The sequence below is a fragment of the Amblyomma maculatum genome, chromosome 4, assembly GCF_055883805.1.
Source record: "Amblyomma maculatum isolate TAMU_Amacu chromosome 4, ASM5588380v1, whole genome shotgun sequence".
NCBI lineage: Eukaryota > Metazoa > Arthropoda > Arachnida > Ixodida > Ixodidae > Amblyomma > Amblyomma maculatum.
The window spans coordinates 12945173-12970712 of NC_139347.1; the positions used below are offsets into that span (position 1 = coordinate 12945173).

At 45.5% G+C, this 25540-nt stretch overlaps 1 protein-coding gene across 10 annotated transcripts; it reads left to right on the forward strand.

Moving 5' to 3' along the window:
* The first annotated feature begins 255 nt into the window (after nt 1-255).
* Ythdf (YTH domain-containing family protein) lies at nt 256-25202 on the forward strand. Of its 10 annotated transcripts, none has more exons than XM_084600755.1 (5): nt 256-677; nt 12409-13833; nt 19274-19338; nt 19402-19463; nt 23409-25202. In XM_084600755.1, exons 1-5 carry the CDS (start codon nt 647-649, stop codon nt 23410-23412), a joined length of 1587 nt encoding a protein of 528 aa, XP_084456881.1. In that variant the 5' UTR covers nt 256-646; the 3' UTR covers nt 23413-25202. The 10 variants fall into 10 exon arrangements, with proteins under 10 accessions (XP_084456881.1, XP_084456884.1, XP_084456883.1 ...); XM_084600758.1 differs by having other exon boundaries at nt 19405-19463; XM_084600757.1 differs by having other exon boundaries at nt 19277-19338.
* The last annotated feature ends 338 nt before the right edge of the window (nt 25203-25540 follow it).

Here is a 25540-nt window from a genome sequence, read left to right on the forward strand (position 1 = left end):
AATACGCACACTACTCCACTTTATTCTAATTTTGTTTTCGTTTCTGGCTGGCAGGCTACCTTCGTCATTTTATGCTTATATGCCTGTGAATAGATTTTGTATTGTGATTTCCTCCTTCTGTCCTGTGTTGATTTTGCGCTTAACATTTGTATATGTAGGCTTACCGCTTCGTGGCAACCGAAAACGAAACGCGGCATGAAGACTACTCACCTAATCGCTGAAAGCATCACGCAGTGACGTTTATTTCCACGTGACTATCTCAGGCGGGAGTCGGGCACATGAGGAGCCGCCATTGTTCCCGTGTTTCGTATGTGGTGGTTTTAAGACGATTGTAGCCCATCCGCGGACTGCATACGCAGATCAGTGCGGGAAAAAATTGCCGGAAAGAGAAGACACGCCCAGGAGGTGTCGACCGTACCACCAGCCTATCCTCAAAGTCGGAGCAAGACGGCCAACGGTGGTTTGTGTGATGTCTTGCAGTGTTCAAACGACATCCAAGATGGCTACCCTACGTTCGTGTTTTTTCTGAAGTTCTCTGTGTGGGATTGGGACGTGAAGACTTTGGGACAGCATTTGTGCTGACAGTTGAACGATCAGTTTTTTTTTAATTTCCGTGGTTTCGTTCACGTTTTGCCGATTCCTGGAGATGCAACGCATGAAAAGTCAAGGAAATCCAGGTAAGGATGCGTGTGGCGGCCTGTTGCTGAGTCGCCCAGTTCTGTGGGGGGCAGTTCGACCCACGCAGCGACCCGAGCTGCTTATAGGCGATGAGTTCGTGTCATCTACGGGTACATTGGGCTTCTGGGCGTTTCCACGATGTCGGCAATGTTGCGACGTCCTTCTGCTCGCACGTGTGCAAGTGTGGTGCAGTGTTGTGCTTCTTCTAAGCCTAAAACGCGCCTTGCTTTTTCTGGTGCAATTTTGTTCACTGCCGTTGATCCCCGCGACCTTTTCTCGTTTGTGTTCGTAACAGTTGCAGCGCCTCAAGTAGAGGACGGCGACCGCCGTTGGCACGCTGGTGCGGGTGGAGGCAGGCTCGGTCGGACTGCCCGAAACGGCTTGCGCGTTGACGCTTGCGGCACATACCGCGCGCAGTTCACTGCGCATTGTAGTACGCTGCCTTCGCAGCCGCCAGCTGTTTGCTGTATGGGGGCCCCATCCCGCGAATACCACTCACAGACGCTGTTTGTGCAGCGTTCGCCTTCAAGATTTTATTGCGTCGGAAGTCGCGAGAATACGTGTCGCGGCCGCGAGTCACGCTGGCACATCCATCCGCCCTAAGGTGCGCCCGCATCCGTTTGGTGCCCCTTGGGCTCGCGATGGCGACGGCTGCATGTGGTGTACAGAGCCGGCGAAGAGTGCTGGTCATTCGAAGCGTTGTGGCAACAGCTTGGCAACAGACATTGCCCCGTTGATGAGTGGTGCTGGGCAGGTTGCCGCTGACGTGAGATAAACGCCTCTTCCCTCGTACCCGAGCACCTAGCGACTGCAGGAGAGTCGGCCGCCTGCGGTGATAGCGGGCCGGAATGCCTACTGGCTGACAGGGCGCGTTGATAACGTGAGGCAGAAAGCTTTGTGACGTAACTGTCGTGGGAAAAGCGTTCGGCGCCATATCACACATTGTAAAAGGAGAGTTGAGGTACGCAAAGTGTGATAAGTCACCCGATCAGCTTCGGAGGTTTATTGTCATGGTCCGTTTAGAATTCAGGGAACGCATTGCGTCGCTAGCATCCATGGTTTGATTCTAATGACGGCTAGTCTCCCAAGAAGTGAACAAGATAATGGGTTTACCACCGTAGGTGCTAATGTACACTTAGCGGCATCACCGGATATTTGATTTCCCCTTCAGTTAAGTTTAAGTACAAAAACGTTTTTGGACAGATAAAAAGGAATAAAAACATTGCCCAATCTGCATTGCCAAAGCCATAGTGGGCTCAGTGCAACAGTCACTTCATGTGCAAAGAGCAACCATCCTTGAAAGGCCTTTGAAAAATTGCTTCAAAAGAAAAATTCGTTTACCTAAGAAAATTATTTTCTTGGTGACATTAATTCTCCTTCTTTGCAAAAATTTTTCAATTTTTTGTAAATGTGTATTCATATTTAGATAGCTGGCCATGGTTGAAGGCATTGCTCTTTTCGACTCTCCTAATGTTCGACAACTGTGATGCCGGCCACTGCTGTGTTGCAGTGCAGCACTTTGTATATGCTGACAATTGGCTCTATAATCAGGTTTTAGTTTGCTGAACACTAGCTTAATTCTGTGCATGTGGATGCAGCTAGACCAGAGTGCGAAACAACACCTGGAAATTAAATTTCTATGTGCGCTTCTTGGTGGCTGTGGTTGTAAGGACTGGGTAGCACTGAATGTTACAAATCCACGTAAAGTGCAAACCATTGCTGCAGTAGCAGAGTCTGCTTTACAAACCCACATAAAAAAAATGGAAAAACTGGCACAGATGGGTTTCTCATCAGACAACACGATACTCAAAGAACATGTCTCATTCCACCTCTTCCCTTAAATGTGTTTTGTACACCGTGCTGTTGTCTGCTCTATAAAGGGCAGTCTACAACACTTTGTGGCATATTCTAGTAGATCTCACCATTTCGTAGCAGCAACAAGGGTAGACCATGCTGTTCAAGCACGAATTTGTATTTTAAATTTGTCAAGAAAGTTCAGCTTTGAGCGCCGTCCTGTGTCCTCTTGTTGTGGCCGACATCTGGAGCGTCTGAAATCAGTATACTGTGTTTTATGACTATGTTGCAGCATCATACAGACAGTTCTTGTTCATATCAACTTAGGACAATCCACTTTTCGCTCTTTTGATAAATTAGCTACTTTCTTTAATCTGGCTTGGTCTGTTTTTAAAATGCTTAAAAAATCACCCAACCTAGGCACCACTGCACTTGTAGAGGTGCTGCCGCTGGAGTTGTTGGTATCTGACAGATGTCATCGGTTTTCTTTAGTTTATTTAATCGTTTTATGTCATTTAAAATTGCCTTTGTGTTCTCAGTTATAGTTTTAACAGTGTATGCATTTTTATTAATGTCGTGCGCAATCTTGCTACTGCATGCCACCTAGACTGTGCTGGCGACATGCATTCGTCAGTCATGGCTGTAGAATTGCATAGACTAACTACATATCACGTCCCCAATATAAAGGTTTGTAGACACTGTATAACGTTGAGAAAAATGAGATTGCCATACAAAAAAAAAATGTGTTAGATTGTTCTGCTATGTTTCTCAGTGCAACACCCAGGTGTGCATTAATTTGGAAAAGGAACTTTCAGTTAACACACCAAAAAAAATTCCATAAAAATCAGACTTGATCATTAAAGTGTGGTGAGGCATTGCTTCGTCAAAAAAAGATAAATGTATTTTGCAAATCTTTGATAGAGCATTCTTTTAGCTTTTAGAAAGTATATAACGTTTAAGCATTTGTGATTTCAGGGATGTTTATTTATTGGAGTTATGAGAAGCATTCTCAATTTTCTCATCATGCAAAAAAAAAAAAATTGCTTTTTTACATTCTTCTAGTGTGCACTTTTTAAGTTGCAAAAAATATATTATACTTATTAGCGGCTTTGAAACCTGCCCCCTCCACTTTTTCGTGGTCAAGTTCAGCAGAAAGGTAGGAGATTTTAGAGGTTTTCACTGCATTTTTTCCAAGCAGCATTTCGGAGGTTTATGCAATGTACAGGTGCGGACAGAAGTAAACGGAGCGCCCAGCCCAAGAAAAAGCAGGCTCCGCGCCACCGAGCCGGCCGAAAGCAGGAAATCGTGACGCATATTTGCCCTCCCTCTGTGGGCACGACCCTTCCTTTGCTCCGCATGCCTTGTCACTGTCGCATCACTGTCACGATAGTGATACTCTTAATCGGATGGTCGCGCTCTTCGAAACGAGCGGGCATTTCAGATGTGCGGGCCGCTCCCTTGGTAGCGAAGTCTGCGTGTGCGGCGATAAAGTTAAACCTCTTCATTCATTCAGCAGTACACACAGTTCCACTGGAGAGGCCCGCGTCGTTTGTGTTTTGAACTTCGTTGCCGCCGGGATTCATTTGTATCTCGCTGCCGACCAGCTCTGCTTGAATTCAATGTGCCGCGCAGACTTGGGTTCGCTTATTACGACCATGGGACAAAAAATACCTGTCTACAGAATATTTCTGCAGAAGGTGTCCGTATACCAATAAGATCGATAGTTAATCGACAACTAATAAATGGTATATTAATTCTTAGCTACGGTCATCTCAGCGATGGTTCCTGAATTTAGGTGGCCACTCCTAAAGTTTGGCACAATAGAGCCCCAAAATATATCATGGTCGAAACTTACCAATTTTGGTATCCCGACTGATTTGACAATGCCAAAGTCAGTGGTGCACTCAACTTTTAAATGTGCTACTCCCAAATTCGGACTACATGACTCCAAATTTCGCATGGACGTCAGCCGAAGATCAGACGCGTGATGTTAACAGGGTTGGTAAAACTATACAAGGGAGTGGAATTTCTAGTGTTGACATACCGTCCACGGGCAGCTCCTGATCCGCCTATTTTGTTACCTGCAATTCGAGAAGGTGTCTTTCAATACACTGAGAGAAAAGCAGACAATCTCTACAAAGCAATATTTTTTTCAGAAATCTATACACGGCATGAAGCTCTGGGTTGTGCGATCGAGACCTGTTTCAGTGTAATCAAATGCACAGCCGCATGCGCCGAGACCATTGCAAGAATGAAAATTGTTGGCTGCTTTCCATAAGGTACAATTTTCAAAATTTGATTTAGTATTCATTTTGTTATTTGACCTTGACCATTTGTTGGGTGACGAAGTCTGATTTCAAGCGTACGCAAGAAGCGACCCGACCATTCACGCACCACCGACCGCTTCTCAAATTTGGCTGCATGACGCAGCCAGTGATATGGCCGGTGCATGCGGCAAGTCCCGATTATTATCGCCGACTGCAGGGCCTGATATCTTGCGATTTCTGTGGCTGGCAGCTCGCGCCATTCTTCTGATGTGATCATGTTGAAGACCAGCTAAATAAACCGAAAAACAGAAGGTATGGAATGTAGCTTCTGGCAGTTGGTTACGCCGGCCACGGACTTGCTGCGTGTCGAAGTGTGTGACATATTTACGAACTGTGAACAGCAACGTCATTCCAGTATGGCACGTTAAAGCGTTCGACCGGTCCCCTTCCAGAAACAAGGCTGTCTCTGCATGCGAATATTGCTGGGGGTTCTTCCAATTAAATTGTGACGTGCCGCGATAGCTCGTGGAGTCCTGAAGTCCACGCTCATTTTGTTTCAAACAGATTGAGGCTTTTCACGAGTATTTCGATATGCCACCTCAGATCCCAGAAGATAGGAAGCGGCAGATCATCTGCCTTTCTGTTAAAGGAATGTCGCATAAAGTCACATTATGTTGCTCGCAAACTGTCAAATTCAGATGAAGTCAATTTTAGGAATCATTTGGCCATATTTGCATGTAGCCTCTTAATCTACGAGGGAACCACTGATTTGGTCATTGTCAAATTATGTTCAACACCACATTTGGTAAAGTTCGGGCCATGTCAAATTTTCAGGCTCCAGTTTGCCTAACATTCGAAGTGGCACCTAAATTTGAGAGTCATCACGGTGTTGGCCATATCTAATAACTAATACGGCAATTGGTAGTTGCCAGTTGAGTATGTATCAATCTTATTGGCATGCGGACACTTGTGGAAATAATCTGTAGACAGGTACCATCCACCCCATGAATGTAATAATGTCCAATCATTAACAGTAACTGTATTAAACGAATCCAATTTGCGGCGGCACCTCGAGTATTTTGAGCAGGTGGACAGGTAGGCACAAACAAGTCCCGGCACCAACAAAAGTTCAAAACACGCGGGTCATCTGCACGAGAAATGCATCTACCACTGTCTCAACGAAGCGGTTAAACCGGCTGAACCAGCTGAACTGTAGCGACGCCTCCACCGACTGTACTTTATCAAGCAGTGGTCCTGGTCCGCGCATCTAAACTGCCTGCTTGCTCTAATGAGTGTGACTATCCGATAGTGATCATCATTATCGCGACAGTGACGCCGGGACAGTGACAAGGCATGCAGAGAAAAGGGAGGGTCGCGCCGGCAGGGGGACTGAGTGCGTGACGATTTTTTGCTTTCAGCTGGCTCGTCTGTTTTTTATTGGGGTGGGCGCTCTGTTAACTTCTGTCCGCACCTGTACCGTTTTCTCAAAGCCTATACGATACGAGCAAACAAAATTCTGTACATATGTCAGACAATGCTTTTTTCATGACTCGTTGCAGAATAATAGCCTAACTGCATTTCTTTTACGATAGAAAAAAAGAAGGTTCATGGGTGGGAATTTTAATATCGTGGGATAGAAAAAAAGAAATAAATCTAATGTTATAGCATAGCAGTTGTTACTAACATACAAAACTTAATGCTTTGCACTCAATACATTGTGAGGTACTTGTAAGGTACATCATTTGAAATAAACTAACATGATGCTTTTTAGTTCTGATGAAAGCTGCATCTATTCAGAAGATTGGCAGCAAGTTTTATACCCATAATTTTATTACAAAATTTTACAGCTGCTCTACAGCCATCTTTCATAAACCGATTTCACAGTCTCACCCAGCCGCGGCAGTCACTTTTCAGTGGAGGCGAAAGGCAAAGTTCCTGTGTGCTTTGCGTGTCACTGTGCGTTTAAGAACCCCCCGGGTGGTCGAAATTTTTGGAGCCCTTTACTACGGCGTCTTTTATAGCCTGAGTCGGTTTGGGATGTAAAACCCTATGAAGCAATAAAATCAAAGTCGTCTCGAACTTAAGCTCTGCAGTTAAGTGTATGATGCAACAGTGTTAATTGCTCCTGTGCGACTTTGCAAGTTCTCGTTTGCATAACTGCACTTTGCTAGTCACATAGTGACTAATCTCATGATTCTCAATCTCTTCTGGGCTGGCTTCTTTCTAGAAGGTGGATATATGCATTATTGGACTTGCATTAGAAAGGAAATGCATGCTAAATATATGTGAGTCCGCCAAGAAAACTGAAGCGTGTAGCCTGTGCCCGATTGCCCAAATGACCAAATTGAGGGAGTCATCAAATAAATTTGTTATCCTGGCATTATGCTAGCTTAAGTGCCCACATTTCTAAAGCAAGACAAAAAACTTGTGCCATTAAGGTTTGAGATATCAGTATCTCATGGATTTGTGGTAATGGTTGTCTTCAAATTTTTTGCAGCTGGTTAGAATTGTCTAGAGGGGCCAACTAAAAGGCCTTGAGTCTGATATTCTGCATTTCTTTCCTGCCAACATTGCAAAAAGATGAAAGTTGAGGACTACTGGCTGGATGTCTCGCATTTTTTTACTCGCACAGCTTCTGCAGAGTAAGGTAAGGGTGCAGCTTAGTTGGCGATCCATCACTGAGTATTGCAGTGCAAAACAGAGGAGTCAGACGAGCGACACCTTACAGTGGTGCTAGTGTGGTGTAGCGAAAAGCATTGGCTGCTAACGGTTCTTTGTTGTCGCGCTTTCTTTTGCGGCCTTCATGAGTGTGGGCTCACAGTGTACGACGAATTCGCAACACTATACTCAGTTTCATACATCAAGTGCAACACTGCCAAAGCTAGAGCTCTTGTTTGCGCTCCCCGCATCCGCAGTGAAAAATAGTGCCTGCTCTTGACGAAAGGAAATAATAGTTGCTTTGTCTGCAAGCTTAATACATGTTACATCATCATCATCATCAGCCTGACTATACCCACTGCAGGGCGAAGGCCTCTCCCATATTTCTCCAATTAACCCGGTTCTGTGCTAGCTGCATCCACTTGACCCCTGTGAACTTCTTAACCTCATCTGCCCACCTAACTTCCTGCCGCCCCCTGCTACGCTTTCCTTCCCTTGGAATCCAGTTTGTTACCCTAAGCGACCATCGGTTATCCTCTCTTTGCACTACTTTGTACTTCTTAATTTCCACTAGAATGTCGGTAACTTGAGTTATTTCTCTGACCCACTCTGCATGCTTCCTACCTCCTAATGTTACCCCTACCATTTTTCGTTCCATAGCCCTCTGGGTTGACCTCAACTTAGTAAAACCCTCTTGGTTAGCCTCCACGTTTCAGCCCCATAGGTGAGTACAGGTAAGGTGCAACTGTTGTATACTTTCCTCTTGAGCGATACTGGTAAGCTGCTAGTCATAATCTGCGAGTGCTTGCCAAATGCGCTCCATCCCAATCTTATTCTTCTTATTTCCTTTCCATGGTCCGGATCTGCGGCTACTACCTGTCCTAAGTAGAAATATTCGCCTACTACTTCCAGTACTTCGCTACCTAATGTAAACTGCTGTTCCTTCCTGAGGCTGTTGAACAGTACCTTAATCTTCTGCATATTGATTTTCAAGCCTACCTTTCTACTTTTCCTGTCTAGGTCATCAATCACTATTTACAATTCATCCCCTGAGCTACTTAAAGGCAATGTCATCAGCAAATCGCAGATTACTGAGGTATTCTGCATCTACTCCTATCCCTAACTGCTCCCATTCCAAGTCTCTGAATACTTCTAAGAAAGCTGTGAATAGTACTAGGGAGATCGTGTCTCCTTGCCTAACACCTTTCTTTATGGGAATTTTGTTACTTTCTTTATGCATAACTATGGTTGCTGTGCAGCCACTATATACCGGGTGTCCCAGCTGACTTGAACCAAGGGTTAAAAAATAAAATATGTAAGGTAGGTCAATGAAGCCAATTGCATACAACTGCCAGCCTCCTTGCGCACTATAGGCAATTTTTTGTTTTGCAATTACTTAATTAGCTAATTATTTTAAGTTTTCTATTTTACTAAATATACACCTTAGACCAAAAATGTGAATTGGGAAGTTGTAGAGCAACTTCAGAAACCCCCATTCCATTATATGCGATAAAGAAAGTTTCACGTGTATCTTTTTTTCCACGCTCAAAGGAAAGCCCGCGAAATACAAATAATACCACATGACTAGCGCATTTGAGTGCCACGATTGTGGTGCTCTCAGTCGTGGTTTGAGTGAACGAAATCAGCTGCGGCCGTGACCTGATGGTCCTGTTGCAGCGGCAGGCTGAAATGTTGGCGATGGTTGGAGCGAGCTCGAACTTGCCCGTCGCCACCGAGATCTTGGCAAGGCCTGCGCATCCCAGCAGCCTACGTCACCACAGGTAGATGGCAATAAAGTACCAGCAAAGGAAGGTGCGAGCGCGAATATAAGTCAATTCACATACATGATGTCATCTTGCACCTTTACCCGGGCCTGTACGCTCAGATTCAGTGGCTGATACCTTATCGCTCATCTGCTTGCCGTGATGTTCGCTGATGGGATAGAAACTGATGCAAAAGCTCGCCGTGCTCGCTGCTACTTGCATCGTCACATGGACTGGCTGTCTGACGCGGGCGAAGAAGCCATCGCAGGCATATTGTCCTGCCGCTTTAACGGGGCCGAGGAGACTTGGGCGCAGCTGATTTTGTTCACTCAAACCACGACTGAGAGCACCACAATCGTGTCGCGCGAATGAGTTAGTCACGTGGTTTAATTTGTATTTCGCGGGCTTTCTTCTGAGCCTGGAAAAAAAGATATGCGTGATGCTTTCGTTATCACAATGACTGGAATGGGGGTTTCTGAAGGCGCTCTCCAAATTTCCCATTTCCATTTTTGGTCTAAAGTCGAAATTTAATAAATTAGAAAAATTAACTTAATTAGCCAATTAAGTAATTGCGAAACAAAATTTTGCCTGCAGTGCGCAAGGAGGCTGGCAGTTGTATGCCACTGGTTTCACTGACCTACCTCAAATATATTATTTTCTAACCCTTGGTTCAAGTTAGCTGGGACACCCGGTATATCTTCCAGCACTTTCACATATGGCTTGTCTACTCTCTGATTTCGCACCGCCGAGGTTTAAACTGAGTCAAATGCTTTTTCGTAATCAATGAATGCTATGTATAAGGGCTGGTTATATTTCGAGCATTTTTCTATCACATGATTGATGGTATGGATATGATCGATAGCAGAGTACTGTTTCCGAAAACCTGCTTGATCTTTTGCTTGGTTGCAGTCTAAGGTTGTCCTGATTCTATTAGCGATTACCTTAGTAAATACCTTATACATAACAGACAGTAGGCTGAATGGTCTGTAATTTTTAAGGTCCTTAGAGAGTCCCCTTTCTTATGAATGAGGATAATGTTTGCGTTCTTCCATGGTTCCGGTACAGTCGATGACACCAAGGACTGCGTATACAGGGTGGCCAGTTTTTCTGGCACGATATCCCTCCCGTCCTTCAACAAATTTGTAGTTATCTGATCCTCTCCAGCTGATTTCCCCCTTTTCATAGTTTCTAATGCTTTCTTGACCTCGTCCTTCGTCACTGGTGGAATGTCTGACTGTTTTTCCCTACTGCCAATCTCATTACGGTCCTGACTACTTTGGCTACTGTAGAGATCTGTATAGAACTCCTCGGCTACTTCGACTATCTTGTGTCCATATTCGTGATGACGTTGCCCGCCTTGTCCTTTATCGCATACATCTGGTTTTAGCCTATGCCCAATTTCTTCTTCCTTCCAATTTCTTTAAGGCTTCCCTCGTTCTTTACAGCATGCTCAATTTTCTCCATGGTATACTTCCTTATATTGGCCACCTTGCGCTTATTGATTACCTTTGATATCTCGGCCAATTCTATCTGGTCTACATCTTACATTTGAAATCAACTTTATAAAAAGCACCATTTTTTAGGGAGAAAGGATCGGATTCGGTGAATTTGTATGTTTTGTTTGTCGTTTTCATTCGTGTTGCGTTTTCGCTGCCCCGCAACCCTGCCAGCCGCCCCCTCCGCGCTATAAGATCCACACTGCAAAGATGTCCAGGCACACGAAGCAAGTTATTGGAAATGTGTATGCTCGTATTAGAGCCTGTTTCCGCAGAAACCACTCGGCCACAAAACGAGCACGTAGTGATACGCCTTCTTTTTTATTCTTGCGGACTACTTGCGTAGCTTTCGCTGCGTTGCACTTGATGTATGAAGTGTAGTATAGACAATAAAGTATTTAGCTAGTAGGTGCCCAACAAGGTGGAAGTAAAACTCAAGGGCGTATTCACAAATTTGGATGTTGAATCCTGCACCATGCAGCTTTGTGCATTGCAGTTGAATAATGTGTCGCAAACCACAGCCTGAGTGTCGCCGGTTTGTAGGACAGTGTTCAGCCAGGCCAGTGAATATGCACTCACTCTGATTGCGTAGCAGCATGTTGCTCTGTTTTCGTTTGAGAAGTTCACCACACAGGAAGTGTACTGATGATTGGGAGTGCCTATTTGATATGAAACCCACATAGCAATGAATTTCGTGATGAATTGCTAGTGGCACTTTTGCAGACATTATTATCGTTTGCTTGCCTGGGAGTGTAGTGGCTGGAGAAAAACAGCATAGTGCTGAAAGGGGTGGAAAAGATGAGAATGACTGCCATCTACTCCATTGAAATTCCATGCTTGAGTCACCATGAATTTGGGAGCCCATCTGGAACTAGAAGACATTTTGTCGCATAGTTTCAGATGTAAACTAGTGGTGCCAAGTCATTCATGTGCGAAATTACTCTGCAGTCGTGTCATGATCACATCACCAAAAAATTCCGAGAGCACTGTGGAATCTACACTGCAGAATTGCGAAAGCTAAATTCAGGATCACTATCATTTTTAAGGTCATCATTGTCATTATCACTAATTTCAGCGCCATTGTCATCGCTGCCATCATCCTTACTGTAGACAAGGAGAGTTATAATGTGTTTGTTTCACGATCCTGGGCATGGCACAGTTTGCTAAGCGCTGGGCTGGGGATTCGATGGATGGAGGTTCAGTTCCCGGTGGAGACAGGATTTTTATTTTTCTGATGATGTCATCATGACATCATTCGATTGACAGCTATAATGTGACCGAGTGAACGCCTTAAAACTGTCATTGGCATGTCATTAGCCCTGCTCCTTTTGGTCGATATGTGCTCTGGCCAGAATTCACTGGTAGCAACAGGATAGATTGGTATGTTTGTGACATGTTTATGGTGTATGATGCGGCCCCGGATGTACTGAGCTGCTGAAAGTGCTGGCGTATGTATCAGTGGCGGTCAGTGGCTTGTCCCGGTATTGCAAGCCTCAAGGTGTGTATTACACCATTGCAAGCTGGAAAAGTTCTGCTAGAGTTCTATTCATGCCACCTTCACTATTTAACCGGTGTGTGAGAAAGTATTGAGCACTGTGTGGATTGAAAGAACGCTTTTTGCTTTGGGCAGGTATAGTGCCTGGTTAAAATCGCCTATTATTTGAGGTCTCTGTCGTGTGTTATATTAGACTTGTACGGTGGTTGCCAGTGTGTTTTGGTTTCTGATTGCCACCACTCTGGTTGTCCTGACAGTGAGCAACGGCCCGAAGGACATGGTCAAGGATGAAGAGTTTGACTCGTGGCGCAACCAGAACCAGCAGCCCCAGCCAGCGGCACAGCAGCAGACTACCTACCAGCCCCACCTGTCGACATCCAACCTTGGCGAACCGTACATCCCTAGCTACTATGCGTCGATGTCCTTTCCTTACCTGAACCAGGGCCTTGGTGATGGTGCCTGGAGCAATGGTGGTGACCCTGTTGGCTTCTTCGGCTCTTATGGGGGTCAAATGGGGGCAGGTGGCGAGCAGCCACCGCAGCACTACGTTGATGGTGGCGCTGGCATGTTCAGCCAGAACAGCTTTGCGGGCTATGGCCAGGGCTTTGGCTTCTTTCCGGGCAGTGGTGGCGACTACTCGACATGGGGGACAGCGGCCAGCTCCGGCCAGCCGGCAGCAGCGGCAAGCAAGGGCTACCCCGAAGAGTACTACCGGGGCGACTATGACCAGACAGGAATGGACCGGGGGCTGAAGCACCTCGAGCAGGGGCTACGGTCTCTGGCCCTGGGCACAGGAGACAAGGACTTTGCTGCAACCAAGGAGCCATATGCCAAGGACCCCAAGAAGCTGGCTGGTGGTGACAAGAAGCTCTCATGGGCATCAGTGGCCAGCCAGCCGGCCAAGCCGAAGGCAGTGAAGAGCAAGAGTCCACTGCTGCCTGCAGCTGCACCTAGCAAGCACCCGATGGACATTGGCACTTGGGAGGGTAAGAATGGGGCCAAGCCCCGAGGTAATGCGGCACCGTGGGCGAGCCAGGCACCACCACCCCCTGAGAGCAGCTACACGCATCCTGTGCTGGAAAAGTTGCGGCTGGAGAACAACTACAACCCCAAGGACTTTGACCTGGAGCCAAAGGGGGCACGGTACTTCATCATCAAGAGTTACTCTGAGGACGACATCCACCGTTCCATCAAGTACTCCATCTGGTGCTCGACGGAGCATGGTAATAAGCGGCTGGATGCTGCGTACCGTGATGCGCAGGGCCCTGTGCTGCTATTCTTCAGCGTAAACGGCTCGGGCCACTTCTGTGGCATGGCGGAGATGGTGTCTCCGGTGGACTACACGGCCTCTTCGTCGGTTTGGGCCCAGGACAAGTGGAAGGGGCAGTTTCGTGTGCGTTGGGTGTACGTCAAGGACGTGCCCAACTCGCAACTGCGGCACATCCGGCTTGAGAACAACGAGAATAAGCCTGTGACCAACTCTCGTGACACCCAGGAGGTGCCTCCGGAAAAGGGCCGGCAAGTGCTCAAAATCTTGCACGGCTTCAGGCACACCACGTCCATCTTTGACGATTTCCTCCACTATGAAAAGCGCCAGGAGGAGGACGAACAGCGGGAGTTTCCGTCGGTTCCTGCAGGAGGACCAGGTCTGGCTCCCATCCCTTGTGTCTCTCTTCCAGGCAGTCAGTAATGTTGCAGACATTGTATTATGTGCACTTTTGGGGAGTGGCTTGGGTTTTGTGTGACTTTCATGTACTCTTGGTTGCTTTACAGCCAAGGTTATAGCAGGTTGACTGAGCATCTGCAAACTTTCTGTGGATAGCTTATGTTGGTGGATTGGTGAAAGTTTGTGTACTTTTTTAGCCTGCTCGTTTTTTGATGCATGCTGTTTGGAAGCTGTGCGGGGTCCACAATCATGGTGCCCATTTTATCACATTCGAACCATCTGTTTAGAAGCGTTTGTGTTCTGCTGTGAGGTGCAGCCTGGCTTTCTAGCTAACTATGCCATTGAGACAAAATGGGAGGAGGGGCATAGGCCTGTTTTAAATTATCCAAAATTACAAAATGGTGAGAAAGATGCTGGTGTTGTTTGTCATGTGGGCATGTTTTTGCTGGCTGCCCTCAAAGAAAAACAGTGGCCGGAAGCAGTTGAAGTCATTTTCTTGATTGCTTCAAGGGAGGCTAGGTCAGTTAGCCAGTTTTGCTTTTAACCACTGAAACTCTTCAGCTGAATATCACTGTTGTTTCACATGTAATATTTACCAAAAATATGGGCACCTCTCTTGCTCCGGCTACTGTCTTTATTGCTTGGGAATTTTTATCTCGACAGTTGAAACTCAGAATAAAGTTTGCAGACTGTGTGTGCTCCTATTGACTTGCAATGTAATGTATGGTGGGGGGGCTTGTATGGGTGCTCATCCGAATGTTTTCGAGATGCTCATATATTTTAACTGTGATAGGACAAAAACTTTCAAAGTTAGCAAGGTCTCTTGCCAGCTATCACATTCGATAAAATTATAATTTTCTGGCACTAGGGTTGCTTGTCACGTCAAATAAGGATAAAGCTAACTTGTTGTATGAGCACTCATGCAATCATTGGTGCGAGCATGAAATGAATGTGTCGAGCATTATTCCTGTAGTTGCGTGCTACTGTGTAGGCAACTCGGCAGCACAGAGTGACTGGTTAAAGCAGCAGCAGTAGTCAGTTTTGATACTAGCTGGTGTTGGACTAGCCTTGCGGAAGGGCTGCATATTTTTTTAACTAGGATTTCCCCATTTCATGGCATTTGCAATTCCAATGAGAACAGTGCTAATTTGCGGTATGGGAAGTGCATTGTTTAGATAGAATTTTTGGTTTATTGAATGAGCACAAATAATGGTTGAGGCTTTGAGAGTGACATAGATCCCTCCTGCCACAAGTTGTGTACATGACAGTGCTTCTTTTACTTTGTGAATGATGACATCCAAATTTCTTCTTTTTTTTTTTTTTTACCCTTTCACACATGTTGGAGTTACCGTTACGATTCAGAAGTAATATTTTTCTGCTTAAATAGCAAATCCAAGCCTTAAAAAGTTGCACCAGTGGTGAAGTTTTTTACTTGCCCCTTACAAAATTTATTGCAGTAAACTGTCTAAATAGTTGGAAATGCTAGAGATCATGGAACCACTTTGTTTTCATGATGCAAGAAATCTATAAGAATAAAGATGAAAACTTCTTGGCAAGAAGGCAGGAAAAGATGTGCTACCAATTTCTGTCTTCATAAAGCAAGATGGAGGAGGGTAGATTCACTTGGATTGGAGATTAGTACTAGCTGAAGCACACTGAGACAAAGCTGCAAGTTTGCAGTGTGCAGTTATGTACAAAGTGTCTTAAATGTTCAGGTGATATCAGGCTTTATGAAAGCATCTGGCAAGTAAAGTGTGGCAAGTGTTTCGCAAGTACAGCAACTGCAGCGTGCATGACCCTCCACCACTGTGGGAAGCGAACGCAGGTGCGGTGGGACTGACCACATCTCCAGCCGACCAGTGGATGTAGCCGGCAAATTACCGTCGCAAGGATTGAAGCCTTGATTCTCCTGGTGTTCGTGTTTTGCACCAACTTTTGCCACAGTGCTTAGCAGAGTTTCGGCTGGAATAGATTAAATCCTTTTAATCAGCTGTTTCCTGCGGTAGCATTCCGGCAGTAGCTCATAGGAGAGGCCTTTGTAGAAATGTTCTTTTCTTTTCTTTTCGTTTTTTTTTTTTTTTTTTGGTTACCTAGACATTGGTTGTGGCGTATTTCATTTCACACACATACTCTCTACAGAAGAGTCATTTCTCAAGGGTATCGGAGCACTACAGCTATCCCTTGTCCTAGTCCATATCAAGGCCCCAAGCTGGAAGCTTCCATTTCACGCCAGCAAATACTCTTGCAAATGCGCCAGCCAGCATAGTGTAGCAACAGATATCGCCAAGCATTATCTTCAATGGATTACTGACAGGAAGGTGCTTGTAGTATGATATCAACATATGTGAGTTAATAGTAATAGTTCTTATAGCAGCCATGAAAGTTGACAACATCTGTCCTGGCAACAGCCATGCAAGTTCACTTTTGATGTGCAAAACATTGGCTTATTACGAGCAATGAGCAGTGCTAGGATTTGTCCCTTGCAAGAATCTGATATATTCGATGCAGCAATACTACAGCTTGCCCTTAAAAGCCCACTGTCCACCCTCCAGTCGAAAATATTTCTTTCCCGGTGACTGCGAGGTTTCGCCCCCAGAACGCAAGGCTGCAAAATGTTTTTGAAAAGAGTAACTAATAATGCAGTTACAGCCACCGCAATCACCCGATTCTGGCATGCTTCCCTCCTTCCGTTCCCTCGCAAAGGTTTTTCACTCTCCTGCCCGAGGTCGTTTAGCCTCCGCAAGACAACTTCCCCTTCCTCCTCCGCGTTTGGCAGGAGGTGGGGCGTGGCATTCCGCGTGCGTGAAAAAAAAAAAAAAAAGGCGAGGGAGCGCGCGTCGCTGTATTCAGTCTGACCGTGGCGAGGGAAAAGCGCGCAGCGAGCGGTAGACACCCATTCTTCACCCTCAGACAGCGAGACGGACCAATGGATGTCGTTCTCGGCAAATGCGTCATTGCTGCGGCTCGACAGGCCAGCGCAGGGAACGGGAAAGCTGGCTTCCTGAAGGAGATCATGAGAGAGCTTTGATTTGTATTTTCGTTGCTTTGCGGCACGTGTGTCACTGTAGCATTTTGCACAGACTATCTCCGGTACCTGATCGAAACACTGGGCTCCTTCGGTTAAAAGGTCCTTCCCTGGACAGTGGCCCTTTAAAGCTGACCTACAAACACCCATGCAGTTCAGCCATTGCACTGTGTCACACCCTTGGTTTCATTGTTATCCTGAGCTTTTGCTATGGTGCCTTCTAATTCTGCCATTTTGAATGGTGGCTAAATGTCATTTACTTTATTTGGTTATTTATTTTGCCTTAAGGCTTCAAAATGTAATATTGTACTAGGTTATTTATCTAGCTTAAAGTGGAACATACTATGCAAGGCATAACTAGCTGGCATTATGGTGGTCCTATTACAGTGACGTGTAGAAAGGGTGGCTACGTTACATCAAGCATGATTTTTGGTAGCAGAGAGCACGAAATGTTGTTTCGTATTTATCTTAAAGAGCATTTTAATTGGCACAAGGTCTTTCTTGGTAGCTTGTTACTGTGTGATATTGCTGCAGCTTGCAGTGTGAAAATCTATTTGTAGCCGATGCCTTTTTTATGTAGTAGTGTATTTACCCGCCCCCCCCCAAAAAAAAACTTGTTCCACCCTGATGTGCTAGCTGCACTGTAGTGGCATTAAAAAAATGAGAATTGGGTTGACATCTAAATTTGACACCTTTCATGAGACTCCAGAACACTGGCCAAAATATGTCATGAGATTATGGTGGAGATGAAAAGATCTTGCCTCATATAGTACCAGATCGAGCACTACAATATCAAAGAAAAGAGGCTTTACAATTTTAATTTGCCATTGTTAGTTGCATAAAAACAACCGAGGCGCTATCTTGCGGAGAAACCCTAGTACTTTCAATGTAGACCCCAACGTGACTACATGTCAGCAAAATATCGCTGATTTTCGTAACTGCACATTGTTCTTTTTTCTTCGAGGAGTGCTTGCCATAATTTATTATATTTTGCGTTCTCTCCAGTGTGTCCTTAAATAAAAGCCACCTCTGCTTTCGCACCGCGAGAGGTATGATTTCAGGTTTTGCCACCAGATGGCGCCGCAGTGTTTGCAGTTTCGTGAATGAAGCAATGACAGTGCCCATTAAACCTTTCGTTGACGAGGGCGTGCATTATTGTGCCGTAAAAGAATTGAGTGTGAAACTGAAAAGGACGTTACTCTGCGCAACAAATGTCTGATTACTGTCTGGCGACTGAAAGTTATATTTGTTTTCGGTACGTCTTTTTGTCGGCCACCAGTCGTCATCGCGGTCGCTGCTCATGGTTTCCAGCATCGGACTACATAAAAACGGGCGCACGCATAGATTGAAAAATTCCCGGTAAAAATTTTCTACAGCGTTTCTAACAAAATCGTTATGGAATCGAACATTTTAGACATCAATATTTCCACTGCGGCAAAAAAAAAATCGAGACCTAAATTCCAGTGTTCTCTCCCTTTAAGAATTTGTTAGGTTCATATATTTACCTTTAGAGTGAATGCTGGAAAAAAATTGGCCTTTGTTGATAAGGAAAGCTGTTAAATAGCAAGGAAAAGCTTGTATAGGTTGAAATACTAGTGTACTTGCAGAGTTTTGGTTCTCATTATTGCCTATAATAGCAGCTGTTGGCTGAGGCCAATTAACCATGAATATGTGCATGTTTATGGTTTGTTGTAAGGATTCTGAGTGGGAAGAGATTGGATGTTTCAATTGGAGGACACAACAATCGAGAGTTAGCGGGCAGGTGAAGTAAGGTCATGAGCCTGGCTAGCTCTGCGGTAGCGATTTTTTAAACAAACACCTTCAGTGAACAGTCTTAACATTGGCCGATAGGGTACCGCATATGTAGCGTGATGAGGGCATACTATTTCAGTTGGCTTTTTGCTACGCTGTGTGCAAAAGCTAGTTCAAGAGATGGTGAGGTCAAATTTCTTCCACTTTCGTTCTCTTAAAAACGGAAAGTGCTTATATAGCTTTTCTGGCTTTGTTCATGTATGTTCGGGAGCAAGAGCACATCTGTTGTCAGGAAAATCGGATATAAAGAATTGTTTTCGTGCCACTAGGTCAGAAACCCCATGGTCGTTAGGTTGAAGTAAAGGGAATCGAGTCTGGCCTCAAATGTTCATGGTTGAAAGGATGTCATCATCACTGTTATCTTGTGAGAATAGCTAGCATTGGTGGTAGATGCCTGAATTTGATTTTCTGTGCTTGACTTTGCAGACTTGCAAATGCTCCACTTCTGGTGAAAGTGACCCGTGCAGTTGTTTATCAATTTGTCCTGTCCCTTTTTAGCTGAATGCATTTCTTTGTAACATGGGTTTTGGCAGTGGCTTGCTGTGCCGATTCGTATTTCTGTTGAGAATTGTCGCCAGTGGGCGGTGAGAGGTGCTGAATGCACTGTTTGTTCATGCAGCAGAGCCAGGACTGCTGCCCAATCTCGACCACTTGAAAGCTGCGGACACAATGAAGGACAACAAGGTAACGTGCATATGGCTGTGTGAACATACCTCTGTGGCTAACTTCTCCTTGTTGCCCTTGTAGCAGATGCCCATGCCAACAAGCAACCACCACATGCAGTCGAGGTACCACCATCAACAGGCGTGGTGAGTAGAGCCATGTTCTCTTTGCATTTGTACGGTCTAAGGGAGAATGATGCACCCAGAGGCCACTGTCGAGTAGTGCCACACGCTCTTCCATTAAGGAAGAGTGTATACCTAGCTGCTGATTCTGAGTTACACACTCGTGTGTTTCTGCTTAGGTCTGTTCCCTTGAGTGTTTAGTGAGTAGAGGGCACTGTGGAGTTATACTGCGTGGGAAAGAGATGCTGTTTAGTAAGCATGCTGAAAAGGCTTTGGCTGCATTGTTGGCTTTGCATTGTGACACTGCTTGCATATGATACTACTTGTCATCATGCTGAAAAAAGATCACCACATATTCCTCGTGGCTGTTTGGTTTCATTATTTTGAAGCTATTTTGTTTTGTTTGGGGTTGAAAAATGTTTTCCATCAGGCGTTTAGCTTATTTGCTTATCCTTGTTGCTTGAGCTGTTGGTTTGTTCTATTGTGAATTACTTAACCATTACTTAACCAACATAGAAGCATGTTCATCTAATGTAGTGTACAGTACAACCTCGTTAATTCGAAGTCATCGGGACCGCGAGAAATCTTCGAATTAAACGGGTTTTCGAATTAACCGAACACACCAAGAAATAAGACTTAGGCAAAAAAATTCGTTACAGGAACGTGTTACCTTTATTTGGCATATTTTGAATTACTACTGAAAGTAATCAGAGATGCTGGTTTGCCGCGTCCGGTAGTTTGCTTCCACATCTTGATACGTGGGAGCCCGCACTCATGACCGCATCGAAGAATAGGTCTTGCCGTAAGCCTCTAGTATTTTTGACTTGTTGCTCAATATTGTGGACAACGTCGAGAGGGGCACGCCATGCCTTTTGGCCAACTCGGTCTTCGAACAAGCGCTCTTGCCTGCTTTCTGGATCAAGCAGAACTTCTGCTGCAGCGTTAAAGTCTTGTACTTTGGCATTTCTGCACTGCTACGGTCACAAAGCTAGCACTTCTGCACAGTCCCGCCCAAAAAAACGGCACAGTATCCGACCCCTAACCACAGCGCACAACACAAAGAAATGGCGCAGGCGAGACCGGCGCGGCGGTGGTGGTGGCGTACTTGCAGCGTCGGAGGCACGGGGGAAGAGTGGGCGAAGCACACCAAGGGATGGAGTGGGGGCGAGGTCACGTGATAAAAACCGGTATGCCCGCCGTGTTGCAGTGAAGCACGTCTTCTCCTCTGCAGGCGCGTGTTTCGGTGGTGCGCGAGGCGCACTGTGGACCGATTTTTGTGCAGAGAGTGCTCCGGCTGGGGCGCTTCGCCTATAAATCATCACCATTACTATGTGGCTTTGCCTCGCGGCTCCGTAGGGCCGTCGTTTCGCCGGGTTTGCGGCGAAACATGGATCAGGCATTGCCGCATAGCAGTCCAAATTTTCGAATTAACCGGGCTGGCGCAGGCTGCCTGTTCGAATTATCTGGCCGAATTTACATTGGAAAATACGGGACCGTAGAAAACCTTCGAATTATCCGGGATTTCGAATTAACAGAGTTCGAATTATCGAGGTTGTACTGTATTTAAATGAAGCCTGTTTCACTTCAGTGTCTTGTGATATGTTAACAAAACTTCACTATTAATAGCACACGTGAAATTGCATGCTTCCTCACTGGTGAAGATTATTTAGGTAGCTCGAAAATGCAGAAATTGGGCAATTTATATGGGCGTGTAGTCTTACCCACTCCATTACCACAATTTTTCTCATGGTTTAGTCATGCAAATAATGCAAACACGGGGGCCAGTTGGTTGATCATTCTGTGGAATACTGCGCTACTTGATATACAGAGACAAATGGTAGACTTCACACGAATGAAGTGCTTCATTCGTGTGTCGTCTTCCATTTGTCTCTGTATATCAAGTAGCTTTCATGTGTCGTCTTCCATTTGTCTCTGTATATCAAGTAGCGCAGTATTCCACAGAATAGTCATGCAATGCTGTCATTTATGTGAGTTCTGCCAAGACTTCTCTGAGAAGTGATGTTGTAATTGCTTTGCTGGAATTTATTTTTTCAACCTTCCCCTCTTTTTCTTTTTTTTACAAACAGCCTGAAAGAGGTGTCAATCTTTGTGCATTGGTGCCCTCAGCTTGTGTCACAAGTGCAGAGTGGACAGTGAACCTGCAGCTTCCTTGCATACCCTGTTCTTTTGTTGGCTTTGTGTGAGCAAGTTAAGCTATACACCCAGGCGTCATATTCTGCGTGCATGCTGAGAACATGACAATGGCAGCTGCTTTTCAATGGAGGCAAAAATCAAGGCTCATATGTACTGTGCGATGCCAGTGCACGTTTAAAGAATCCCAGGTAGTCTAAATTTTTAGAGCCCTAAACTGCGGCATTCCGTCCCTCATAGGTTGCGCAGGTTGCTTTGGGACATTAAACCCTAAACTAAAAACATTGCGCACACACACACACACACACACACACACACATATATATATATATATATATATATATATATATATATATATATATATATATATAGCTTGTGTGTCATGAATTACAGTAAAAGCTCGTTAATCGAATTTCACGGGACCACTAAGCCATTTCAAATTAGCCAAAATTCTAATGAATGCTAGTGAGCAAAAATGAATGCGCTTGAAACGCGGAGGGCACAAAATCATGCGCTCCAGCATATGGCGCCTGTAGAAACACTTCATGTTTCTAATGACACCCTGATCCATCAGCTGCAGGGTTGCAGTCGTGTTGGCGGGCAGAAACACCAATCTGGTAGCTTTCAGCTCGGCGTCGACCTTGTGCGCCGAGCAATTATCGACGATGAGCAAAACTTGTCGGTTGTTTAGCTCCATCTTCCGGTCAAACTTCAGTAGCCACTTTTTGAACAACTCACCCGTCATTCATGCCTTGTTGTTGGCGGCATATTCAGTTGGCTGTGTTCTGATGTTTTGGAAACACCGGGGCTTATGGGACTTCCCAATCACAAAAAGGGGAACCATGTCCATCCCGGTCATATTCGCGGAGACCAAAACGGTAATCCTCTTTGCTGCGCTTACCGCCAGCACAGCTGTCCCGTTTGAATGTTATAGTTCTGTCCGGTTGAAGCTTGTAGAACAAAGCTGTTTCATTGGCATTCAATATGACCTCTGCCGAGAAACTGTCTAAATATTGCCGCAGGGCACCGCTTCGCCACGTCGCACAAGTCTCCGCATCCCCTTCTTTTACTTCACCGGACAGCACCAGGAAGATAAGTTTATGCCTGTCTCTAAAGCGGTGGAACCATCCTTTGGAGGCAACAGTCTTGCACATTCATGCGCAGGGTGAAATCGGTCGCCTTCGCCATGATGATTGGGCCACTCAGGGGTATATTATTGCTTCTAATTTCCTTCACCCATGTGATGGCTACAGTCTCAACCTGGGATACTTTGCTGATCGTAGCCTTTTTCTGCGGTTGGATAAATCTGATTTGTATGCATCCTCAATGGCCTTTCTATTGCGTACGTACGTCGACAACATGCTTGGCAGAATATGATGCTTTATCGCGATTTCCACTTTGCTGATCTTTCCTTGGTCCACTTCACGCAAAATATCCACTTTCTCCTGCACCGTTTTGGCACAGTATTTTCCGCGCGAACACATTTCACGGACGCAAGCTCAAGGCAAGCGGCGTGCAAAACTAGCGTTCGCAACACCAACTGTCTTTCGGAGTCGCTCGCTACGCAAAGGAAAAAGGCCTAGCCTGCCCAGTCTCCCAACTACGCCAGCGTGTCGACGGTTCTGCCACCCGTCGTTCAGCCGTGAAAGCTTCGAATGGTGGTTTTCAACAATGGCGCTTGGCGGCGCGCAGTTCGAATTATTGGTGGTGGCGCTAATTTTTGAATGAATTAACGAGTTGTGAATTAACGAGCTTTCACTGTAGTAGCTACAGTACTGTTGTCCTTACAGTGGGCCCTTGTGCAATCTCTTACTGCAGGTGAGGCAGCTCTTGAAGTGGAGCCTTCTTCGGCGGCATTCTCTTTCCCTTTCCCCTTCGCAAGACCCCCTCTTATTTTTTTTTGCCACGAAAATCCCTTCGACGATGACTGGAAAGCGCCACCGTGACACCTGCTCTGTGCTCCAGGGGCTCTTCATCTTCAGAGGTGGCAACGCCCTGTTCTGTGTGGTTCTGCTGTGTGCGTGCGTGCGTGTGCAGTTGTGTGCGCGTGCACCTCGTGTGTTGTGCTGCCCTCTGCTGAGGAGGCAGGGACCATGGGCCTCTCTTCTCTATTTCTGTAAACCCTGCAGAGTGCTTACCCTTCTCTCTCTCTCCGTGCCCTCTTACAGCCTTGTTCTTGCGCTGCACAGTCGCCAACCAACAGCCGTTGGTTCTGGTGGGAGGTACTGTCGCGGAGTTTCCTGCCAAAAAGTTGGAGGAGGGGAAGGTCCTTGGCATGTCTCGAGGGGGACAGGCTGGGCTGGCGGGGGCAATGTGTGTAGACTGGAGCTTCTTGCCTCTTTTTTTATTTTTTTCCCTAGGTTTATTTGCCGCCGCCACTTGTCTAAAGCTTGGCAACAATGATTTCTCCCTCTCATCCCATGAGCTTTTAATCCCTCTTGCCGTTGTACTCTTGCTCTCTCATGTGGCTTGTGCGCGTGGTTTTCAATTCTCCCCCGCTCTGTTTCTCTTTTTCTCTACCTCACTGGTTCTCAGCTCCTGTCATGCGGTTGTTGACGCAGCGCAAAGCAAGAAAAAAAGATGGTTATAGTGGGCAAAATGTTCAAAAAAAAGGTTAAGGTGGCGGTACACACGTGGACTTTCTGGGATACTTCTTGCTTTTCTTATGTCATTTGTTTTCTTGTTAGTAGGATTGAGGGCAGGTGAGTGAACTTTGCACAGCCTCCCGGACCTCCTCTTGTTGTTTTGTGGGAAAATGGAACTGACCACAAATTGTTATCAGTCGGTGGGTTTACCGAAAAGAAGGGACTAGAAAAAAAAAACCTGAACTGGCATCATTGGATGGACTCCTTGTGTTTGTTTGACATGGAATTTGGGACTCCTAGGACTTGTAAAAAAAAGAAGAAAACAATGGACTCAAAACACTGGACTTGATGACCAATGACAGACTGGACGCACCGCCGTGAAGAGCAGACGCGCAGTGTTTCAGGATGTATGTGGCCTGTGCGTGCTCGTTGGACAGTGTGGACTTGCAAGAACTGTGCTGTTGCTTCGTGGGTCGGGGGGCTGAAAAACGGTTGTCAAGTGTGACTAGTTGTATCTATTTCTGGACTGAACTTCTAATTTGTTCATCTTTCCTTGGTCGCCTAAAGCTGAATCCAATTGTTGGACTGAGTCTTGACTTTCTGAAAGCAATTTGGATGCCATGTAGAAGATGCATACCGGCATGTTTTTGTTTTAGTTCTCTCTTTCTAGGAGAATGATGGATTAGCATTGCAAGCCGTTGCATGTGCATTGTGGCCCACTTCTGGCTGTTATGCATTACAAAAAAAAGGGCGGTGGCGTGCAGAGCGTGTGGATTAATTCCTTTTAAGCGTCCTAAAAACACGTTCTAGTGCATACTGTGACTGTTTAAAAACACCGTTGAAGGGCTCGTTTCTAATGCAAGGACGGGAAAAAAAAAGGGGAATTGCATGTCGAGCCAATTTTGAGATGGAAGGTGTGGTATATGCAGGGAGCTGCTGCGCTCGTTAATTGTGTGAGGTCTATGGCATCCTTTTTGTTGTTGTTAACTTCGCCAATAAACACTGAGCACGAATGATACACAAAAAATATGCGTAACTGAACTTCACAGTGTGGTTGCTTTTTACATCTTTTTTCCCAATCTTCAATAGCTTTTTAAAACCCTTTCATCAAGCAGAAATTTTAAACCTTGCCCTTGGTGTATGATTGCCTTAGTTGTCTATGTGCCATAAAAAACAAACAACACTCCACTGTATGTGGCAGACAGTCTTAGTGTCCTTTTGTGCAGTTATTCGGTTTCAATTTTAACATAGTATTAAAGGATAGTGGAAGCAATTTTAGAATTAAGCCAAATTGTTGAGTCTGTGAAAGCTTATGGCAAATCATGTCCAGTTTGCGCTAGCATTTAAATGACAAAATTGCTGAAT